The 21,374-nt window shown below is 38.0% G+C and overlaps 1 protein-coding gene across 1 annotated transcript; it reads left to right on the forward strand.

Annotated features, from left to right (window-relative positions):
* The first annotated feature begins 3,641 nt into the window (after positions 1 to 3,641).
* Positions 3,642 to 21,116, forward strand: FBXL3 (F-box and leucine rich repeat protein 3). The gene is made up of 5 exons (XM_086710086.1): positions 3,642 to 3,775; positions 7,251 to 7,599; positions 9,212 to 9,334; positions 12,191 to 12,362; positions 18,570 to 21,116. Exons 2-5 carry the CDS (start codon positions 7,252 to 7,254, stop codon positions 19,211 to 19,213), a joined length of 1,287 nt encoding a protein of 428 aa, XP_086566212.1. The 5' UTR covers positions 3,642 to 3,775; position 7,251; the 3' UTR covers positions 19,214 to 21,116.
* Positions 21,117 to 21,374: the final 258 nt, after the last annotated feature.

The following is a 21,374-nucleotide window of genomic DNA, read 5'->3' on the forward strand; positions in this document are numbered from 1 at the left end:
CTGAGAATTCATAACCGTGGCTCTGCCCTCACACAGGTTGGCGCCTGAATTTATACTGTCATGACCCAAGAACCCAGGAGTCAAGAAATTATTATAAAAAGTTGTTCCAGGCTAGTAATACCCTGCAGCATGTAGCAGAAGCAAACACAAAAAACCTCCCTAGAGTGACACACCCTTAACCAGGTTGCACAGGATTCCTACACCTGAAGCTTCACAGAAGATGAACTCATAATCCATAAAATACATGAATAACAACCCACCATGAACAAACATTTACAAAAATCAGGATTAGACCCCCAATTATTTCATGTGATTAAAATGATTAAAGAAAAAAAAAGAATTAAAAACAAGAGGAAAAAAATCAGAAAAAATCAAGCAGATGTGAAAAAGATCCAAGTGTCACTTTTAGAAATAAAAAATATAGGCACAGATTGGCTTAATAGAAACTATACCGATCTGAAGAAAAAGTGACTTGGCAGACATATCTGAGGTAATTACAAAGATTTCAGTACAGAGCAATAAAAACATTAACAATATGAAATTAAGAGATATGGAGGCAATCCTGTCATGCAGAGTAAGTCCCAATAATTTATGCAGACATCTCCCCACTCAAGGAGATGGAGCATAACTCCCCAACCCTTTTGTGTGAGATGTGCTTAGTGATTTCCTTCCAAACGGTGAAGTAGGGAAATGGAGGGAAAAAAGTAACTTTACAGTGGAGCAACTTGACCTCACCCTAATTAATATGAACATCAAGAGGGATTAAGTCCTTTTGACAACATGTAGCCTTGACATGATGTGATGAGAATGGTACTTCATACATCTGTGATCTTCCTCCCGGTCTAATCATGAGAAAAACAAGAGACAATCCCCGATTGAGGAAAACTATACAAAATACTGAAGCAATATTCCTAAAAACTGTGAAAGTCATTAAAACAAGGAATCAAAATAGTGTTTTAGGAGCTACTCAACATAACCTAACCTATCTTAATCAGTGGAGTGCCAAGGTGAACAAAAGTCTGTAAATTGTCATACGTAACATGACTGTGATATGTCAGAATTATAGCATCTTTAGCAATAGAAAAAATACAAGGTCAAATGCTGATAAAAAATAGTCTCTATTATCCTCATTCACACATGAAAATAATACTGTAGGCACCTAATAAAAATTTTAAATGTCAATTTTTTCCATGATTTTTTCCATTTATTCATGCAAAAATTTTATATTTCAAATTTATATTGCTTCCAAAAGTATTTTATTATGTCTATTTCCTCATGAAGGTAGTGGGAATAGCCCGTCCCTGGTAGAGGGGGTACATTGTCTGTAGAGAATTTAAAAGCAATAATAATGCTGACTAAATATTGGTATGCCTTTTATTATCACATATATTGGCAATGCTAAATAGGATTAGCAATAAAACATTCTTCTGTGCTGGACCAAACTATCCCACATACACCTTCTTCTTCCTTCCCCTAAAATGGCATTGATTTTGACTAACACAACTAATAAATGTAAATAAGTATTGACTGATTTAAAAATAAACATAAGTTTTAAAACACAAGTTGCGGGGCACCTGGGTGGCTCAGTCGGTTAAGCGTCTGACTTCGGCTCAGGTCATGATCTCGAAGTTCGTGAGTTCAAGCCCTACGTCGGGCTCTGTGCTGACAGCTCAGAGCCTGGAGCCTGTTTCAGATTCTGTGTCTCCCTCTGTCTCTCTCTGACCCTCCCCCTTTAATGCTCTGTCTCTCTCTGTCTCAAAAAAAAATAAACGTTAAAAAAAAATTAAAAAAAAACACAAGTTGCAAAAAGGTCAAATAAAATCATTAAAACACAGTAATAGGGAAGGAGAGGGAACATTCAATACATAAAATGTGTCAAGATCCTCGCCTTCTTTAGGGAGAGAAGAGACTAGGAAGAGGATTTTAAAAGGGACTACAACTGGGAGTGTGAGAGTTTTAATAACTTCCTATTACTACTCTTCATCATTTAGTCACTGAGGGGGACCTAAAAAATGTTGCAGTTCAGGTACATCCACGTTATTATGTTGCTAGAGACTTTGTTCAGCTTGATCTGTTGATCAGATACCAGGCCCTTAACAAAAAACACCGGCATTTTCCCACACTGAATCTTAATGTAATTTTACACATGGCTTCCTAGCTCGATTTTTGCAATGGAAGAGTAGAACGGTCTCTGGGCATCACTGCTTTCCAGTCTCTTACATATGGGTCAGATCATTGACAAGACCTCTCTGGGTGAAAAATTACTTTCTTTTTATTTTTGAGGGAGGAAGGAGGAATGACACATGATTCAAGTTATGATTTTGTATGTAAGGACATTTCTCACTTTAAGAAAACCCAGTATCCCAAATCCAAACTGTTAAAACAAGCTAAGTTGGTAGCACTTACACACAAAAATGCCTGGATTGATAAAAGGCTTCACTTGTGGGTTATTTTTTAAATAGCCATTTAGTCCTTTATGCTTTCCTTATTATGTTTCAGAAAGCTTTACAAACTTCAGGAGTCTACTTTTTTCTTTTTATTTATTTTGAGAGAGAGAGAGAGAGCGAGTGAGCGAGCAAACAAGCATGCGCAGGGAAGGGGAACAAAGAGAGAGGAAGAGAGAGAATCCCTAGCAGGCTCCATGCTGTCAGGGAAGAGCCCCATATAGGGCTGAAACTCATGAACGAGATCATGACCTGTGCAAAGTCAAGATGGACACTTAACCAACTGAGCCACCCAGGCGTCCCAGGAGTCTATCTCCTTTATAAGTGGTTTTTAAAAAGTAATAACGATGATAAAAATTGTTTTAAAAAATTAGAAAATACAAATATTTTAAATATAAAAATCATTTGCAATCCCAGTGTTATTAACACTGCCACCATTCTGCGATAATTCCTCTCAGTTTTTAAGAACACCTTATGTACATATGCTGTGTGTAAATTTTTAGAGCCTGTATTTTAACCCCTTGAGTTCCGTGGTGCTGTCGTGGCCATTCCAGGTCGAGCCTCGCGGTGCAGAGGTATGTCAGCGGTCAGCAGCTACAGTTTGTCTTTCTGCCTCGGAGAACCAGCTGCTGGATGCAGCAGGCTCAGAGACACTCCCTCCTTTTTCCTTTCCTGCTCCACCTCCCTAAACTTTCCAGTTTCAACAGCAGATAGTCTCTTGGCCATCTAGCTAGCTCCAGCCCTCCCACACTGGCTTCAAAAGGAAAAAATCCCCTAAGGGTAGCAGTAGCGTCGCAGGGAGGAAAGCTGCCCACTCTCCTGGAACCAAGAGGCGGAGGCCCCCATCTGCACGGGCGGCGCGCGCTCTCGGCGGGCGCGACCCACTCCCGCCCTCCCCCTCCCTTCGCGGGCCCGCCCCGGCGGACACGCGCTCGCCCCCACGGGCGGAGACGCGCCGGGGAAAGCGCGCGGCCGCGAGCTCCAGGCGCCATTTTGGAGTCGCTGTGTGGGCCGAGGCGGCGGGGCCTTACGCGGTGGCCGCGGCTCGCCGAAGGAGGCTTTCGCAGCTACGAGGGGTCCCGGAAGGAGAACGCGGGTTGCGTGGGACTGAGAAAGGAGGCTTCTCCTGGAGCAGCCAGAACCGCAAAGGTGGAGCCGCGTTGGCGTCCGCCGCGGGACCAGCGCCTCGGATGCGGGCTGAGCGTGGGGGGTCGCGGCGGCGGGAGCGCGAAGCGGGGCTCCCTGGGGGCCTCATGTGAGAGCCGCGGGACCAGCCGCCGCCGTCCTCGGAGCCCGGGGTGGTGCTTGGGGGAAGCCGCCCCCGGCAGCAGGTAACGGCGGAGGGGCAGGGCCGGAGCCCCGCTGTGACTGCGGGGCTGGGGTGGGTCCGCCGACCTTCGTGGGCGGCAGGGCGGATCAGGGGCGCGGGGTCCCGGGCGCGGCGCCCAGACCTTAGAGCCTGCTTGGTGGCGTTTCCCCGCGATGCCTGCTTCAAAACATGTCAACAAGGCGTGGTGTGAATGCGGGCTCGCGGCTGCTGTCGCCCGGTTTTATTACCCTTGGCAGGGTTGGCGACAGGCACCTTAGAGCTCGCGCTCTGCCAGGCTCTTCCCGGCGTGGGCTGTGTCCGTGCGTGTAGCTTGAAAAAAACGAGGGGCGTTGAAGATGTCAAAACACTGCTCACGGTAGAGCGCGTGAGAAACGTCAGGGAGAGCCAATCCGTGGAGGTGGCGCGGGAGGAGGGGACGTCCCGGTCCCGGAGCCCAGTGGAAAACTTGGTCGCTTGTGAGGAGGAGCCGCTTGGCGCCTGCCTTAGGCGTGGGCAGCGGGTTCAGGTGGGGCTGGCCACGGGGATCAGGAAGCAGCCTATTCAGTGATTGACCTGCGTCTCCAAGCCAAGAGGTTAGATTACTATTATTTTGTTGCTGCTGGTGTCCAATTCATTCAGTGAGCCAGATCTTTTAAATAGAGTCTTTTTGTCCTCTTCTTTTGAAATATTTATAAAAATGCCATCAACTCCGAGTTATCTACAGATGACACCTACACACATTTTCGCCACCACACTCTTCGTACCATCTAGTTCTGAGAGTTCATCTCGTCCCACTGTTTTGTTTTTTTTTTCTTGTATTCCAGCCAAAGAATGCAAGTTAATTTTGATATTAGGCAAATGGAAAGGAAATGTGATGCCAAAACAAGCTTTTTAGAGCTGTGTACAAATGGGCTTTTAAAAGTGCTACATGTACAGTTTACTAAAAGTGTTTAATACAGTGATGGACACACAGCTGAAGTATTCTCCACTCTTTCTCTGATGAACAAATTTACTACTTTCCGAGGGTATGGAAATATTAAGATTAGTTCAGTAACTCCCTGTGCTGCTCAACTACTCTAGTTTTTCCTCATTAATGGTTTGTTTGTTTGTTTGTTTTTCCTTTTGGTGCTTCATAATATCAGTCCCTCACCAAATGCTCTAGTGACCTAAGTTGCATCAATTATTTGGGGCCTAGAAAAGTTGCAATTTGAAATTGAACTGCTGGAGCCTTGAAGAGGTCTGGTTTGGGTGCTCTACTAAGGAGAAGAAATTATAAAGACAGTTTCATTCTTTTTTGAATCTCCGTATTTCAAAATTTTGAGTAGTTTCAGGTAGTCAGAGAAATTATAAGCCACATTATGATTTTGTTCTTTGACCCATATTTTCTATGCTAAAATTAAGCCTTCAGGATAAGGTAAAGCAGAAAAATGGGTCATAATGACACTGTTACCTCAACCTCTAGTGGGACATTATTACTAGAAGAGATTTTTTTTATATTAAAGGTTGTATTGTGGATTATACTACCTTTTCACTAAACACATTACAAAACGTATTCTCAGATTCACAAGTAAGTTTTAATGTTCCATAAAACTACCCTCTTGTCATCACCTTTGTCATTCTGTTTTCTCCTTGCTCAGTAGAATATACATCATTTACTTCACTTCATTTACATCATCCAACTCACAGACTTGGAAGTAGGATCAATGAGGAATTCATTGCATACATGCTGAGATCTCCTGGGCAGATTTTAACGGCAAGAAGACCAGGAGGCTTTGCCGTTTTGTTTCCTTCCAGCCCCCAGTCCCCTTTGACAAGTTTTACTAGCTATTGGGTAAAGAGATCCCACAGAGATCTATTTGGTTAAGAGTCATACACATACACATCCTTCATCCCACACAGGAATCAAATTCTTATACACAGATATGCCAGAAGAAGGGAGTTGGAGCCACAAGCCATCCTTTTCAAAAGCTATGACTCCAAATCCAAACTACCACTCTGCCAGAACTACTCTGTAGATATAAAAGTGTCGCAGGCTCTAAACCAAAGGGGTACTAGTGAGTAGTCTGCAATTACCCCCCTTAGTTTGCAATACTTATTTTTCCAGATAACAAATCAAAACAAGACCTGTTTGTCTGATTACAATGTAATTCATTGACGTTAAAAGGAATGTGTATGAGATAGGGGCACCTGGGTGGCTTGGTGGTTAAGTGTCCAACTCTTGATTTCAGCTTAGGTCACGATCTCAACGGTTTGGTGAGTTGGAGCCCTACATTGGGCTCCGTGCTGACAGCGTGGAACCTGCTTGGGATTTTCTCTCCATCTCTCTCTGCCCTTCCCCTGCTTGTGCTCTCTCTAGCAAAAAAAAAAAAAAAAAAAAAAAATCACCTGTAATGCCACCACTATTATCCTACTACTGTGTTTATATAATATGGTACAGTATAATCCCACTTATTTATGGTTAGTTACTACCTTAGTGTGGTGAATCCTGTACCAGTGTGTGTTTCTCATATATAAGCATGTGTTCTTGTATTTTCTCACACGTTTCATTTCTTTGTCATACACTTTAAAGTCTTTAATACTGGACTACTTTCCTGTATTTGAGTTCAACATCCTCTGTCTCTTTTTAAGCCCTACTACTGTTTAATTCCTCACAAGAATCCTGTGTGTTATTATCCCCACCTTACAAAGTGAAGCACAGGAAAGCCAAATAATTTGTTCAAGGCCACATAACCAGGGAGAGGTAGAGCCACAATTCAAACCCAGGGAGCTTGATTCCAGAGCCCATTCTTTTAACCATACTACTATTTTGCGATAAGACTATTTCAAAGAAACAAATGCAATGAAGATCGTACAAATACACAGAATAAACATATACCTATCATTTGGAAATACAACTTAGGGTAAACATTGCCATACTAAGAGATGTGCTGGAAGAAGAAACCACATTTCAGACCAAACCATGCATAGTAGGGATGGGTTTGCTTATCTTAAGTAGAGATTGTGTCTGGCAGTAACATATTACAGACTATTCAATGTGGAGAGATCTATTGGCTACTTACTTCGTATCTTCTCTAGAGATTCCTGGGACTGTGGTTCCTTGAATTCAAGAACTCAAATATAGCAGGTATCCTTAGATGACTTTTAAGAAAGCTTTAGCAGGTGTCACTGTAGGGTTTGTTTTTCTAATATTGCTTTTAGTTGACTATAATTTTTGGTTTACTTTCAAAATCATGATATCTCTCCCTCCCCCTGCCAGTAGTACACTATAAACACAAATGTTTAAAAATACCTGTATAGAATTTGTAAAACAACAGTTGGTCTCCACTGGCACTTTTCATTATATTTTGTTTTGATATTCTTGAATTACTGGTCCAGTTCCTCATGTTTGTGTTTGCATTTATAAACATCCATATATGTATCTCAATGGCAAAACGAATGTTGGATTTATTGCTATTCAAAAGTTAAGTATGAAAAAAATGATGCATTTTTCTGAATAGGATGAAACGAGGAGGAAGAGATAGTGACCATAATTTATCAGAAGAAGGTACTGCAGAGAAATCTAAGAAACTGAGGACTACAAATGAGCAATCTCAGACTTGTGATTGGGGTAATCTCCTTCAGGACATTATTCTCCAAGTATTTAAGTATTTGCCTCTTCTTGACCGGGCTCATGCTTCACAAGTTTGCCGCAACTGGAACCAGGTATTTCACATGCCTGACTTGTGGAGATGTTTTGAATTTGAACTGAATCAGCCAGCTACATCTTACTTGAAAGCTACACACCCAGAGCTGATCAAACAGATTATTAAAAGACATTCAAACCATCTGCAATATGTCAGCTTCAAGGTAATACTTTAAATCCTTCTTTTAAAAAATAAAGTATATTCAGTGGCTTTTTTTATCCTAAGCCAAAATATGTTCTCATGTTTTTAAAATATTGCCTTTTTAGAGAAAGTTCTTAATGATTAGAATTATTGTATACATTAGAAGCTGCAGAGGGGCACCTGGGTGGCTCATTCGGTTAAGCATCCGACTTCGGCTCAGGTCATGATCTCACTGTTTTTGAGTTCGAGCCTCGCGTTGGGCTCTGTGCTGACAGCTCAGAGCCTGGAGCCTGCTTCGGATTCTGTGTCTCCTTCTCTCTCTGCCCCTCTCCTGCTCCCAGTCTGTCTCTGTCTCTCAAAAATAAATAAACATTAAAAAAAAACTTTTTAAATCATTTAGAAGCTGCATAACTAATTCCAGCTGTTACTTTTATCATAATTTTTAACAGTTATTTTTTTTTTATCATAATTATTCATAGTTTATTAAAAGAACAGAAGCAGCTACTAAATAAGCATAAATCATTTACTAAAGCTGTCAGTCACATTGAATTATTTTGAATAAGTTTGAGGAAAAAATATACAATAAAATAAATAAAAAATTTGAAGGGGTGCCTGGGTGGCTCGGTCATTTGAGCATCTGACTCTTGATTTCGTTCAGGTCATAATCCCAGGGTTGTGGGATCAAGTCCGCATTGGGCTCCATGCTCAGTGTGGAGCCTGCTTAAGATTCTCTCTCTCCCTCTGCCCATCTCCCCTGCTTGTGCTCCCTCTCTTAAAAAAAAAAAAAATGGAGATTATGATTGACTAAAACTTAATTGCTATTACTGTTTAATAGAGACTGAATTCTGCTTATTGATGGCTTTATGATATGGGGTTTTCAAAGAAAAAGGAGATAAAAAAATTTTTTTAATGTTTGTTATTGAGAGAGAGTGAGTGAGCATGAGCGGGGGAGGGGCAGAGAGAGAGGGATACACAGAATCTGAAGCAGGCTCCAAGCTGTCAGCACAGGGCCCAGCATGGGCTCGAACTCACAAACCCCATGACCTGAGCCGAAGTCGGATGCTTAATCGACTGAGCCACCCAGGCATCCCTAAGAAATTTTATGTAAAAGGTTTAGATGAATATATTTTAGAGAGAAATAGCAAAAAGGACGTGGAAGAATGCCAAAGAGAACTGTTTGTTTCTTTTCATTGCCAGAAGGGACATACTGGAATTCATGCAGTGATGAGATAATTGAAGTGGGGTGGCTTTTTGAGATGTCTAGAGTAGTTTAAGGAATCACAGTGGTTTATAGGAGTACAGAGGCTTATAGTATTTTGTTTTGGGGATGAATAATGGAATGTAGGCATGTTTACTAAATCTTTAACCTACCTGATAATTTTTGAAAAGTAACACATGAATACCTGATTACCCATAGCTAGCATTTATTTAACAGGTCACATTAAACCTAGATAAAGCAGTGGTTCTTAATTCAAGTTCTTTGCCAAAACTAGTCTTGTCTGCTCTCATATCATTCCTTCTTAGATGGAGATTATTTGTAATGTAATAAGCTAATAACTGTTTCTTCTGTAAAATTAAGGTTACACAGAGAAATGTAAATATATGCATAGGTAAATGGTGTGTTCTTTTCTAAGGTGGACAGCAGCAAAGAATCAGCTGAAGCAGCTTGTGATATATTATCGCAACTGGTAAATTGCTCATTAAAAACACTTGGACTTATTTCAACGGCTCGGCCAAGCTTTATGGATTTACCAAAGGTATTTGCCGGTTTTATGTTGTTGGCAGTTACTGAGAAATCCGATAGAAGCTCTGCCCTTGTAGTGGTCATTTCTTGTAGTGACCATGGGAGTGTAAGAAAAATAGTATACATAATGGAAAACTAGTTACTATTTATTTAGAATGTCAGGCAATAGGAGTTTTAATAAAGCTTTTCCTTTTTCTGATCACCTTGTGCTTCTTGATGGGAAAAGTTAAAGAGTGAGTGAATTTGCAGAGGATTCAACAAAGAGATGTACTAAAAGTGACTAAAACTGAGAAGCAAATTAGGAAAAAGACATATAGCAGCTCCTTTTTGGACTTTCAGAGCAGATTTGTGAAATTACAATCAAAGAAAAGTAGACAGTACCAGTAGTGAGAACAGGTATAGCTTATTTATAAAATCTTCTGGTAATTGTGTATAGATTTATTCCTGAGCAAATTTAGTGTACTTGGATTACTTTACAGATTTTATTTATTTATTTATTTATTTTAACTTTTTTTTTTTTTTTTTTTAAATATATTTTTGAGACAGAGAGAGAGCATGAACGGGGGAGGGTCAGAGAGAGGGAGACATAGAATCTGAAACAGGCTCCGGGCTCTGAGCTGTCAGCACAGAGCCCGATGTGGGGCTCAAACTCACGGACCGCGAAATCATGACCTGAGCCGAAGTTGGCCGTTTAACCGACTGAGCCACCCAGGCACCCCTTTACAGATTTTATTTAAAGAAAGCTTTTTTTTTTGGTGAACAGTGAACTATTTATGTTCATATATATGTTCTAACATGATCCTGCGTATAGTAAGATAGTGTCTCTAATAACTAGACTCTTAAAATAGAAAAAAAGTAAGTGCATTTTTAGAAGGCAGCTGATAAAGGCCTCCTGAGTATGTTAACTAATGTTGGGTAGGTTAGCATGCAACAGTAATTTGAAAGGTTTTTTTCAGAGTACACTGCAAACTAAGATATAGATACCCCTTTACACATCTAACAGTTTAATTTACTAGAATGATTCAGGAAGAAATAGTACTAAGTTGAGTGTGTATTATAACTCAGGTGGTTATGGAATGGAATATTTGTAACAAATGTATCACCGGTTGATTTCAAAGTCTTAATTGGTGTTTAAAAAGGTTCTTTAAATACATATATTTGAGTTAAAATGTTTTCCTCCTATATAATAAGGGAAATAGGTAAGAGATTCTGTTCAGCATTTTAAGATTCTAAGTACATGAGTCAGAGCACTGACTTAATGTGCATAAAAATCATCTAAGAAACTTGGAAATTTTGGGTTACATTCCCTGTTTCAAATTTCCCCTTCCTATGAGACATCCAGGAGATTCTTATTAAGTCAGAGCACTGACTTACATGGTATAGTAGCACCTTGTTCAAGCTTCATATGGGAAATGATATATTTTGAGTTGATTTTCTGTGTACATACCATAGTTAAAAAAACAGATATGGTATAGTAAAATATACCACATGAAAAGGTATGCTGAACAAATTTAATTTCCTTTTTTTCTTGTTACTCAAGATTACCATTATACAGATCTAGTACTAGTACTGTAGTTACATGAAGTCGTTTTGTCTTTGGGAACTATGATGCATCTGGGATGGCTTCCTTCCTTATTAAATGGGCCTAAGATGCTTATGTTGTTCTTCACCTCGCCCCCCCCCCGTTTTGGCTCTTGTAGAAGATTGAAGTAGGGTGTTACTGTACCTTGGAAGTCCTGGAAGAACTGTAGAAAACATGAAAGAAGTATATTTGACCTCAGATAAATCGGAGGGAAATGGAAAAAAGAAGGCAGGGATGCAGTCATGAGGATGCAGTCATGAGTATACTAATGAAATGGGACTGTACAAGGTATAATTGAGTTTGAGGTGAAAATATTAGAAAGAGTTAACATTTAAATAGGCAAAAAGTTACCTGATCAAAATTTAAGTAGTTAACCAGTTATTTAATTGTAGAGGAAAATTAAGTTAGCGAATGTGATCATGCAAATGGTGTTTCTTTGTACTTTCTTGGCTGTTAGCTTGCCCTCATTCCTTTTCATTGCTGTAGTGAATTTATAAAGGTAAGTGGAGGGTGAGATTGGTTATGTAGAGGAAGGTGTCGGAGCATATGTTGACCTTTCTTTCCTACTCCTGGATCCTTCGTCCATTGGTTTTAGCTGATTCCACGTTACATACTCTGACCATGCTTTAATTCCTGTTACCCTACAGTGGTTCCTTGAGGTCAGATTCTGTGTCCAAAAGATAATTACATGTATATAATAAATGGAATAATAATTGGTATATTTGTGGAAAAATACATTAAAATGAATGGCTTGAAAATACTGTAGATAATTTAACGTATTTAAAGGAGTTTTAAACTTGGAATTTTATTTAGGTATGATTTTGCTTATTTTAGAATCAAATTTTCTGTGAGCTTTTTTGTTTCAAGTGAGCCTGAGTTGATATTCTAATTTCTAATGATTATGCTAGTAATTTTATTACTATTTTAATGGTTAACTATCAGACCAAAAAAGAATGCAGTTCAGTGTTACAAAACACTGGAGGTATTCTCATCCCCAATTCTGTAATTCATCTTTTTACTTTTTACTTACCAGTGATTATTGTGATTTAGAGGCTTGAAATCTCATTTTGCTACAGGTAAAAAGACTTTTCTCAAAGATAGCAAATAGTCACCTCCCTTTTTTACCATACCCCCAACAACAGAGTGAAAGGATGCTACCCCTAAAACAGTTATGGGATACATCACTAGGGTTCAGATGAACTATATGTGAACTATATGTCTTATGTGAACACTCCCTCAATTCTCATGCCTGAAAGTTGAAACTGTTTCCATTTTTTTGCTTTTTAGTCTCACTTTATTTCTGCACTGACAGTAGTGTTTGTAAATTCCAAATCCTTGTCGTCGCTTAAGATAGATGATACCCCAGTAGATGATCCATCCCTCAAAGTACTAGTGGCCAACAACAGCGATACACTCAAGCTGCTGAAAATGAGCAGCTGTCCTCATGTCTCTCCAGCAGGTATGTTGTGTTTTTTGCCAGGTAACATTTTACTAAAATGGACTGATGTATTTATCGAATTAATAACTGATCATTAACCTTGAGGGTGGGTTAATATGATTATTTCATCTCTTTTGCATAAACATTTTTAATGTCATGATACAGTATCATAAATTTCTGTAGCATTCCTAGCCTAGACACTTATTTTCAACTTATTTTTTACTCTTATTTGTCAGCTTGTGTCCAAACTGTGTTAGAATATGGATTAAAAAAAAAAAAAGGACAGTATTAGATTTGCCTGAGGTGCCCTTTAGATAATATAGAACTTTCTTTAATTGTAGTTGAACCAGCAGGGTAGGTTTTGAATCAGAGCAATCTCATAATTGCTTTTCGTCTCACTATGTAGAGGGAGGAGAGTTGTGCTGAAGTTGCCACCTTAACATTTTGCAAGATAACCCTTTTCCTAACTTGAATCTTGGAGCCAAGAACCCATCAAATGGGGAATAGCATTGTGAAAGCTGTTTCCAACTTTTCTTATATAGAATTTTCTAAGCATTATTCAGTTTCAGATTATTTAAATTCCAAATAGTTTGTATTATAAAATAAGTATAAACTCACACTTGGTATTATTACTTTCTGATGCTTCATTTCTGACACATCCTCCCACTGTTGACATCGCTCCCAGTCTTTTGGCTGTGTTACTTGGGAAACCCATTTTTAAAAGACAGTGTTAAATCCTTGATATCTTTACAAAATACTTCCTACCTTCTTGCCATGACTAAAGCCCAGACTTCCCCCAAGAAAGTGATTTCTTCTTGGATGGAGATTTCTCTGTCTCCTACAGGGAGGGTCTTAGTGACAGGAATGGCTAGTCTATTGCAGTATTTCCCCAGCTGCTTCTGCCACTTCTAGATTTTTACTGAAGGTGATAATCTAAACAGTCTGGAACTTAAGAAGAATGGACTTTTGGCAGTTACTTCTTACATGACCTTGGTCACATTTTCTATCTACTGTATGGGTTGCTATGGGAGTGAGGTCCATACCTCGTAGCTTCATAGTGTACAAGGTCCTTTGTATCCTCACCTCCACCTATCTTTTTAATCCTGTTTGCTACTCATTCATGTGTAGCTTTTACTTGAGTCCTATAATAACTAAGGTTCTTTGTACCTGTGTGTGTGTGGTTAGTACACTGTACTTGTGGAATATGTTTTTTCCTCCCACTTCTTCATCTAGCCAAGTCCAGGCCAGCCTTCAGAATTCAACTCAGATGATCTGGTTTTGTTCTTATTTTCTCCTCTCTGGTTTAGAACCACCATGTGTTGTTTCCATAGCACTCTGAATGTAACTTCAGCACTTCCCACACTCTATGAGAGCTTTTGGGTCTCTGGGTTCTCAGTGAGACCAGGAGTTCATTATTCTTCTTATCCTGGTACATCTCATGTTCATTTACTTTTATTAAATATACACATCAATTCTGAGAGGGTAGTATAAACTTGCTTGGTCTTACCTCATGGCTTTTGGGCAAGTTGTGCACCTGAAATACTTTTAAATTTAAGAGTATAACCTTAGACGATTATAATTTAAAATTTAATATATTTGCATATTTACTTTCTATCCATATTTTGCATATTGGGACTATGCAAAACTATTTCTTTTTCTAAGTTGAAATCAAGGATTTTTTTCTGTTCTTTAGTCACTGAATATTTTATCAAACTTTTCTCCTATTTTATATAGTCCTTACAATTGTCTACTGCTTGATGTTTAGGCACCATTCAACACTAGTGACTGTTGACTCTGATACCATATTATGTCGTTTTCCTTCTTCTGTGATTGTTCCTACCATTTCTTGTGTTGATTTCTCTTTTCATTCCTTAAATTTTGGTGTTTCACTGTGTTCTGTGCTGAGTCCTTTTTTGTTTTACTATGTAAACTCTGGGCTGTCGTCATCATTTGTTTTGTCAGTTACATTCTGTATGTTAATACTTCCCACTTACAGTGTCTCTGGAACTCCAGAGCTATGTGTTGAGCTGCCAGTGGCCCAGTTCCTCTAGAATGTCTCACTGGTGCTTCAGATGAATGAACTTTCTTCTCCCCCTGTCTAAATCTCTTGCTTTTTCCTTTGTGCTATCTCAGTAAATGGCTCCATCCATCTGGTTGTCAGGGACCTGACAGACATCCTTGATTCTTCCTACCCTTACTTTCTACATCCTTTCAGTCACCAAGGTCTGGTGATTCCATCATTGAAATAGGCCTTGAGTCTACACTGTGGACTGATGATTTATTCTGATCCCTTTCTATTCATATTGCTAAAGCTCTAAGCTGCAGTGTGGTAGTATTTGGAGTTCGGTTGGGAGATAGTTAGGTCATGAGGGTGGAGGTCTCATAAATGGCATTAGTGCACTTATAAGAAGAGGCAGGAGAGAGATGATCTCTTTTTCACCATGTGAAGATACAGCAAGAAGGTGGCTATCCGCAAGCCAGGAAGAGTTGTGGTCCTCATCAGAACCTGACCATCCAGATTGGACTTCCAGGCTCCAGAACTGTGAAGAGTAAATGTTTATTGCTTAAGCCACCCTGTCTGTGGTATTCTGTTAAGCAACTTGAACTAAGACACTCTGCCTTCTTCATCTCCACTCTTACTCCTGTAGTACAGGTCTCTGTAATCTTTGTGCAGTACCCTCTTACACTGATTTCCTAACTTGCAGCTTATTCTTCTCTAATGTGATTTCTATGCTACAGAGTAATTTTTCTAAAATATAAATCAGATATTTTTCTCCAGTTTTCTTCAAATGTTCTCACTATGCTTTAGATAAGATCCAAACTCCTTACTTACTGAGGCTGACAAGGTCCCATATGATCTAGCCCTTGCCTCTCTATGGGGCTTCATCCTTTAAGATGTTACCTTACTTGCATACTGTATGTTGACCCGAAGGCTTGGAATGCTTCAGTTCTTGGAATGCTTGTGTTTCTTCCATGTGTGGGTGTTCACACAGGAAATAAAGTTCACTTTCCTTCTCCCCTATCTTTTGCCCTAGCTTGATCCTTCTAATTCTTTATGTCTCACAGTGTTAGTTCTGGGAAATCTTCCCTGATCCCCTTGCTAGGACACCCAGAGCATTCTTGTTTAATTCTCTGCCACCTGCTATTATGATAAGGATGTCTTGTTCATGTTGCATCTTTACCATCTTAGCACCAGTGCTTGACACTCATTATTGAACTAATGAACATTTAGTTACTTAGTGTTCTATGTTGTTGGTAAGCCAACATTTGTCTTATAATTCTTTTAAGGTTGGATACTTGTTTCTACATTTTTGCTGTGATTTAAAAAATGAACCATTTTGGCACGAAGCAGTTTGCTTCTACCAGTTTCTTCCATAGGACAGATGGTAAAGTGGAAGAAGTAGATCAGAGGGTCCAGATCTTTTTTATATACAGCCTTTTGCTGTATTTTCTTCTAAATGAGTTGTGTGAATTTACAATAGTACCAACAATGAATTTCTATACACTTTTTAGCATGTATCAGTGTTCCATTTCTTTTTGTTGCCAAATAATATTCCATTGTATGGATTGTACCACATTTATCTATTGATCATTTGATGGATATTTGCATTGTTTCCACCTTTTGACTGTTATGAATGATGCTGCTATGAAAATTCCTGTGTAAGATTTTGTGTAGATAAGTGGTGTAATTTCTTTTGGGTATATACCTAGGAGTGGAATTGCTGAATTATATAGTAACTGTTTAATTAAATTTCCTATTGCTGCATAACCAACAACTACAAATTTAGCATGTTAAACCAGCACTCATTTGGTAGTGTCACAGCTCTGTAGGTCACAGATATAGCCATTGCTTAGCTAGCTTCTCTGCTTAGCCAGGGAAGCTGTGAGTCTGACTTCTTTTCTGAAACTGGCCAAAGAAAACTCAGCTTTTAAAGGGCTCATGTGATTAGATTAGAACTGCCTGGACAATCTTGTTTTAAAGCCAACTGTGCTATATAATATAATCATGGGAGTGGTATCTCCTCACATTACAGGTGCTGGGGATTAGGTTGTAGAATCTTGGGGACTTGGACTTTTAGAATTATGCCTGCCACAACTGCTTTAATAGTTACTAAATGATATCTCAGTTTCTTTTATTTGCATCTTTGGTTTCCATTCCCTGTGTATTTATTTTCTTTTTATATCAAGCTTTATAAGATTGCAAAGAACAGAAGTGCTCAGGTTATGAAGGTTTATTTCAAAGTACACAGAAACCTTGTAGAGAACAGAAACTTTGTAGTGGCTGAATAGTAAAGCACAGATGTCTTTTGGTGACTCTTACACTGGTGATTCAGTTTACCTCTTTACTGATTCTGTTGCCTATATTCTCTTCCCACTGCTTTTAAGCTTTGGCTTATTGGAGCCTCTGTCTTGTCACTTCTCAAGCAGTAGTTAAGCACATGAACTTAAGAGTCACTCAGTTTGTGTTTGTCTTTAGTTGCATCAACTTCAAAATAGAAATAATTTTTCTAGATTTTTGAGTATATTTAGTACCTGACATATACTGTACAATAAATAATAGATAATATGATGTGTGTTTTGTTCCTATCCTTGTTTCTAAACACCAGAAAGAAATGGTTTGAATGGGTCATTTATCAAGTACTATAGGCTGTCTGGGGTAGAATTTTAGTATTAGGCCATTTCAGAAATCAGATGCTGACCTTTGGTAAGATCTGCTTGATAGGGGTTTGGGCAGTTCTGAAGCATAGCATGCTAAGTATAGGGACCATTTATGGAACTGCTTTCTGGATATGTTAAGAATTTGTTAGTTATAATTACTATTTCCATTAACGTGAATTGGTTACCTTTGACTCATTTATCTAGTGGTATCTTGGTATTTTTTTCTGAGAAATTTGTTGAGTTTATTAGACACTAATAAGCTGTTAAAAAAATTTTGCTCCCTTGATAGAAATCTTTCTTTTTTTTTAACGTTTATTTATTTTTGAGACAGAGAGAGACAGAGCATGAACAGGGGAGGGTCAGAGAGAGAGCAGGAGGCACAGAATCTGAAACAGGCTCCAGGCTCTGAGCTGTTAGCACAGAGCCCGACGTGGGGCTTGAACTCACGAACCGCGAGATCATGACCTGAGCCACAGTCGGACGCTTAACCGACTGAGCCACCCAGGAGCCCCGATAGAAATCTTTTTTAACAACCTTTCAAATGTTTTATTTAGTTACATAGATTCTTTTATGTGGCTTTACCTTTTTTTTCTTTTTAATTAGAATTAAATTTTTAATTTCCAAAAATGTCTTTTGGCCTCTGTAGTGATGATCACGTAATTTTTCTTGCTTAACCTATAGGTTTGGTGTTTGTAATCAGTTTTTAAAAAAAATATAACACTGTCCATGCATTACTGGGGTAAACGTTAGTTATGGTACATGTAGCTAATCCTTGAATAACATGGGTTTGAACTGTGGGTCCATATACCTGTGGATTTTTTTCAGTAAATACAATATTATACTGTAAACATATTTCCTTTTATGATTTTCTTTTCTCTAACTTTGTTGTAAGAATGTAGTATTCTTATTGTAAGAATATAAGTAAATATATATTGACTGTTTATGTTATCAGTAAGGCATCTGGCTAACACTAGGCTATTAGTAATTAAGTGAGGAGTCAAAAGTTATACATAGATTTTCAACTATACAGGAGTCAGTGCCCCTAACCCCTGTGTTGTTTAAGGGTCGTCTGTATTTATGAATAATTTATAATTGTTGGAACACCTGGGTGGCTCAGTTGGTTAAGCGTCTGACTCTTGGTTTTGGCTCAGGTCATGGTCATACGATTTCATGATTCGAGCCCCGCATTGGGCTCAGCACTGGCATCTGGAGCTTCCTTGGGATTCTCTTTCGCCCTCTCTCTCTGCCCCTCCCCTACTCGCACTCTCTCTCTAAATAAATAAATAAACTGTAAAACAAATTTATAATTGTTCTAAGTTTATAAGTGAGCTTTATTTCTTTTTATGGTATCAGGTTTAGAATTAGTCTCATTTTCTTATAGACAGATTTAGTAGTAGGTTTTTAAATGTGACTTTCTGCTAGTTCAACCATATAACTATATTTTAAATTGTATAGCTTTATGATAGGGAAATATGGTAAAATTTTGAGACATGCATTTGATTAAATTTTTTGAACAGGTGATGAACTCGTACAAAAATTTGTAAATAATTAGACACTATTTCTTCCTAGGTATCCTTTGTGTGGCTGATCAGTGTCATGGCTTACGTGAACTGGCCCTGAATTACCACTTGTTAAGTGATGAATTGCTGCTGGCTTTATCTTCTGAAAAACACGTTCGATTAGAACATTTGCGCATTGATGTAGTCAGTGAGAATCCTGGACAGACACACTTCCATACTATTCAGAAAAGCAGCTGGGATGCTTTCATCAGACATTCACCAAAAGTGAACTTAGTGATGTATTTTTTTTTATATGAAGAGGAATTTGATCCATTCTTTCGGTATGAAATACCTGCCACCCATCTTTACTTTGGGAGATCAGTAAGCAAAGATGTGCTTGGCCGTGTGGGAATGACATGCCCTAGACTAGTTGAACTAGTAGTATGTGCTAATGGCTTACGGCCACTTGATGAAGAGTTAATTCGCATTGCAGAACGTTGTAAAAATTTGTCAGCTATTGGACTAGGGGAATGTGAAGTCTCATGTAGTGCCTTTGTTGAGTTTGTGAAGATGTGTGGTGGCCGCCTGTCTCAATTATCCATTATGGAAGAAGTATTAATTCCTGACCAAAAATATAGCCTGGAGCAAATCCATTGGGAGGTGTCCAAGCATCTTGGTAGGGTGTGGTTTCCAGACATGATGCCCACTTGGTAAAGACTGAATGATGTAGGGCATGATGAATAGCACCTTTACGTTAAGAATACTGTATTATGATAAGAGTTTATTTCTTGTAGTTCTGATGTAATTCTATTTTGTGGCATGGAAATTTGATATCTGCATTGAATATATAAGGATTGTTTATTGGAAGACCCATGGACCAGTTTTGGTCAGAAAACTTCATCTGTTTCTGTAGCCTAACAGCAGTCAAATCTCAGAAAAATTTTTTATACTGTGGTTCAGATCTGAAAGTAAGTCAGTTATAAAGATGAAACATTTTACAGTCTGAAAGAAACAACACCTATATATTATAATATCCAAGAAGTGAGTACTAAGAAGTTTTCCAAATGTTCTCTATGCATTTTTTTTTTAAATGTAAACTTGACATTTTAGGGTCTTCAGTTATACATACACCTGTTATAAGGTGTTTAATATAGCTCAGGACAGTGAGCATTTTGTGAGAAAAATGTAGGCTGTATCATATTGAATGAAAGAGATTGGTTGAATGTTCTCAAATATGTTACAGAGCTGTTTGAAGAGGTATGTAGAAGTAATTGGATTTCTTAGAAAACTGGTATGTGTCACACAATGGTTATTATAGACAGATAATAAACAGAGCCAAGATCAAATTAAAAGAAAATAAACAGAATAGAAGCGAGGCAGTGTTTAGTTTTGTATAAACTTTCAGGTTTGCTCTATAATCTGCTAAACCATATAAATTCTCTTCTGTGATATGTTACTATGTATGTGACACTTTGAGGCATCCTATGTAAAGCAAGGAATGCTTTGCCAGTTCTCCTTGGTTTTGTTTATCTTTGTTTAAGCTAGGTTTGAAGTATTATACAGTAATTGAAATGAAAAGCTTATCTATTTAAAAAAGCCAAATTGAAATAATTAAAGGTAGAACTTTAAAATGTTTATAAATTATTTCCATGAAAGAATATTCTCCAGTGAATTTTAGTGATGGTTCATTTTCCATTTTGGAATTAAATAGTTATGTAAGTAGAATTTTCAAAAATCATAAAAGGAGCACCACTTGTTCAGTATAAACAAGTGAACTTAAAAGAGGATATATTTAAGTTCATAATCATATTTTTGAGTAAATATTGCTCAGTGGACTGGAAAATTTTAATACAAAAATGTCTGCAGTTTTGTGATTGTTAATTTGGTTACAACGCTATTTTATATTATTTAAGTTAGGTAGCATTTTTATTACTTTCATATGAATAATGGTAAAACATACATTGCTATAAGAATATTAAGTTTGGGGCTACATTTAGTTTTGTTTTTGTTTTTAGATATTATATAAGCTTTGATTCTGAGCACTAGTGCTAGTAGATATTACCTTCCTAAGGGAAATTAGAAGTGATTTATCCCCAATGGAATAATATAGTAATGCTTGAAACTTTTAGAAAGCATCTTGGTAATAATGGAAGCCAACAGTCTTAAAGATCGAATCTATTTTTTAAATAGATCACCTTCCTAAGAAAAAAGTAAAGGTGATTTTGTACCTAATTTATACTTTTCAAAAGTCATGGTGTTCCGGCCACATGTAAATGAGAAGAAAAAAGGCTGATCCAGACTGGGAAATTAAAAGCAATTATTGTAATATTTTCCCCTTACTAAATAGTTAAAAAGCTTTGTACAAGAAATACATGTGATAGTGGATGAAGCCTTTTTTCCCTTGAACAACTTTGGAAAATGGATTTGACAGTGCATAATCAGTTCTACTAACCAAAGCTTTATTCGGAAATTTACTTTTTTGTACAAATTGAATTATATAATGCTTGAAATACTTTAAGTCACTTTATAAGCAAAATGCATAGCACTTACTTTGTTTATACTGTAAAGTATATATGTTAAATGCTTTTATCAATTTGAGAATAAAGATAGTTACTAATGCTGTTGTATTATTAATAGTTTTTAAAAATGACACTAACATACATATTTGGTTTTACAACAAGATAAACTTACAGATTTATGGGTTTAGTTTCAAATTTATATTTGATGAATACAATGTTTAATTTTGAATAAGTTTATGGTAGGATGACTTATAAAGATGTAAGATAAGGTAAATGAAATCTATTCTTAGAAATAAGTTCTGGGGCGCCTGGGTGGCGCAGTCGGTTAAGCGTCCGACTTCAGCCAGGTCATGATC

The sequence above is a fragment of the Puma concolor genome, chromosome A1, assembly GCF_028749965.1.
Source record: "Puma concolor isolate L17-30 chromosome A1, mPumCon1.1.hap2, whole genome shotgun sequence".
NCBI classification, from domain to species: Eukaryota; Metazoa; Chordata; class Mammalia; order Carnivora; family Felidae; genus Puma; species Puma concolor.

What these genes read in the sequence shown, in the direction of transcription:
- FBXL3 (XM_086710086.1), top strand. Translation starts at nt 7,252, where the DNA reads ATGAAACGAGGAGGAAGAGATAGTGACCATAATTTATCAGAAGAAGGT. An exon ending in TGCAATATGTCAGCTTCAAG is followed by an intron (nt 7,600 to 9,211) that starts GTAATACTTTAA and finishes TTCTTTTCTAAG; the next exon opens with GTGGACAGCAGCAAAGAATC. An exon ending in GCTTTATGGATTTACCAAAG is followed by an intron (nt 9,335 to 12,190) that starts GTATTTGCCGGT and finishes TTTGCTTTTTAG; the next exon opens with TCTCACTTTATTTCTGCACT.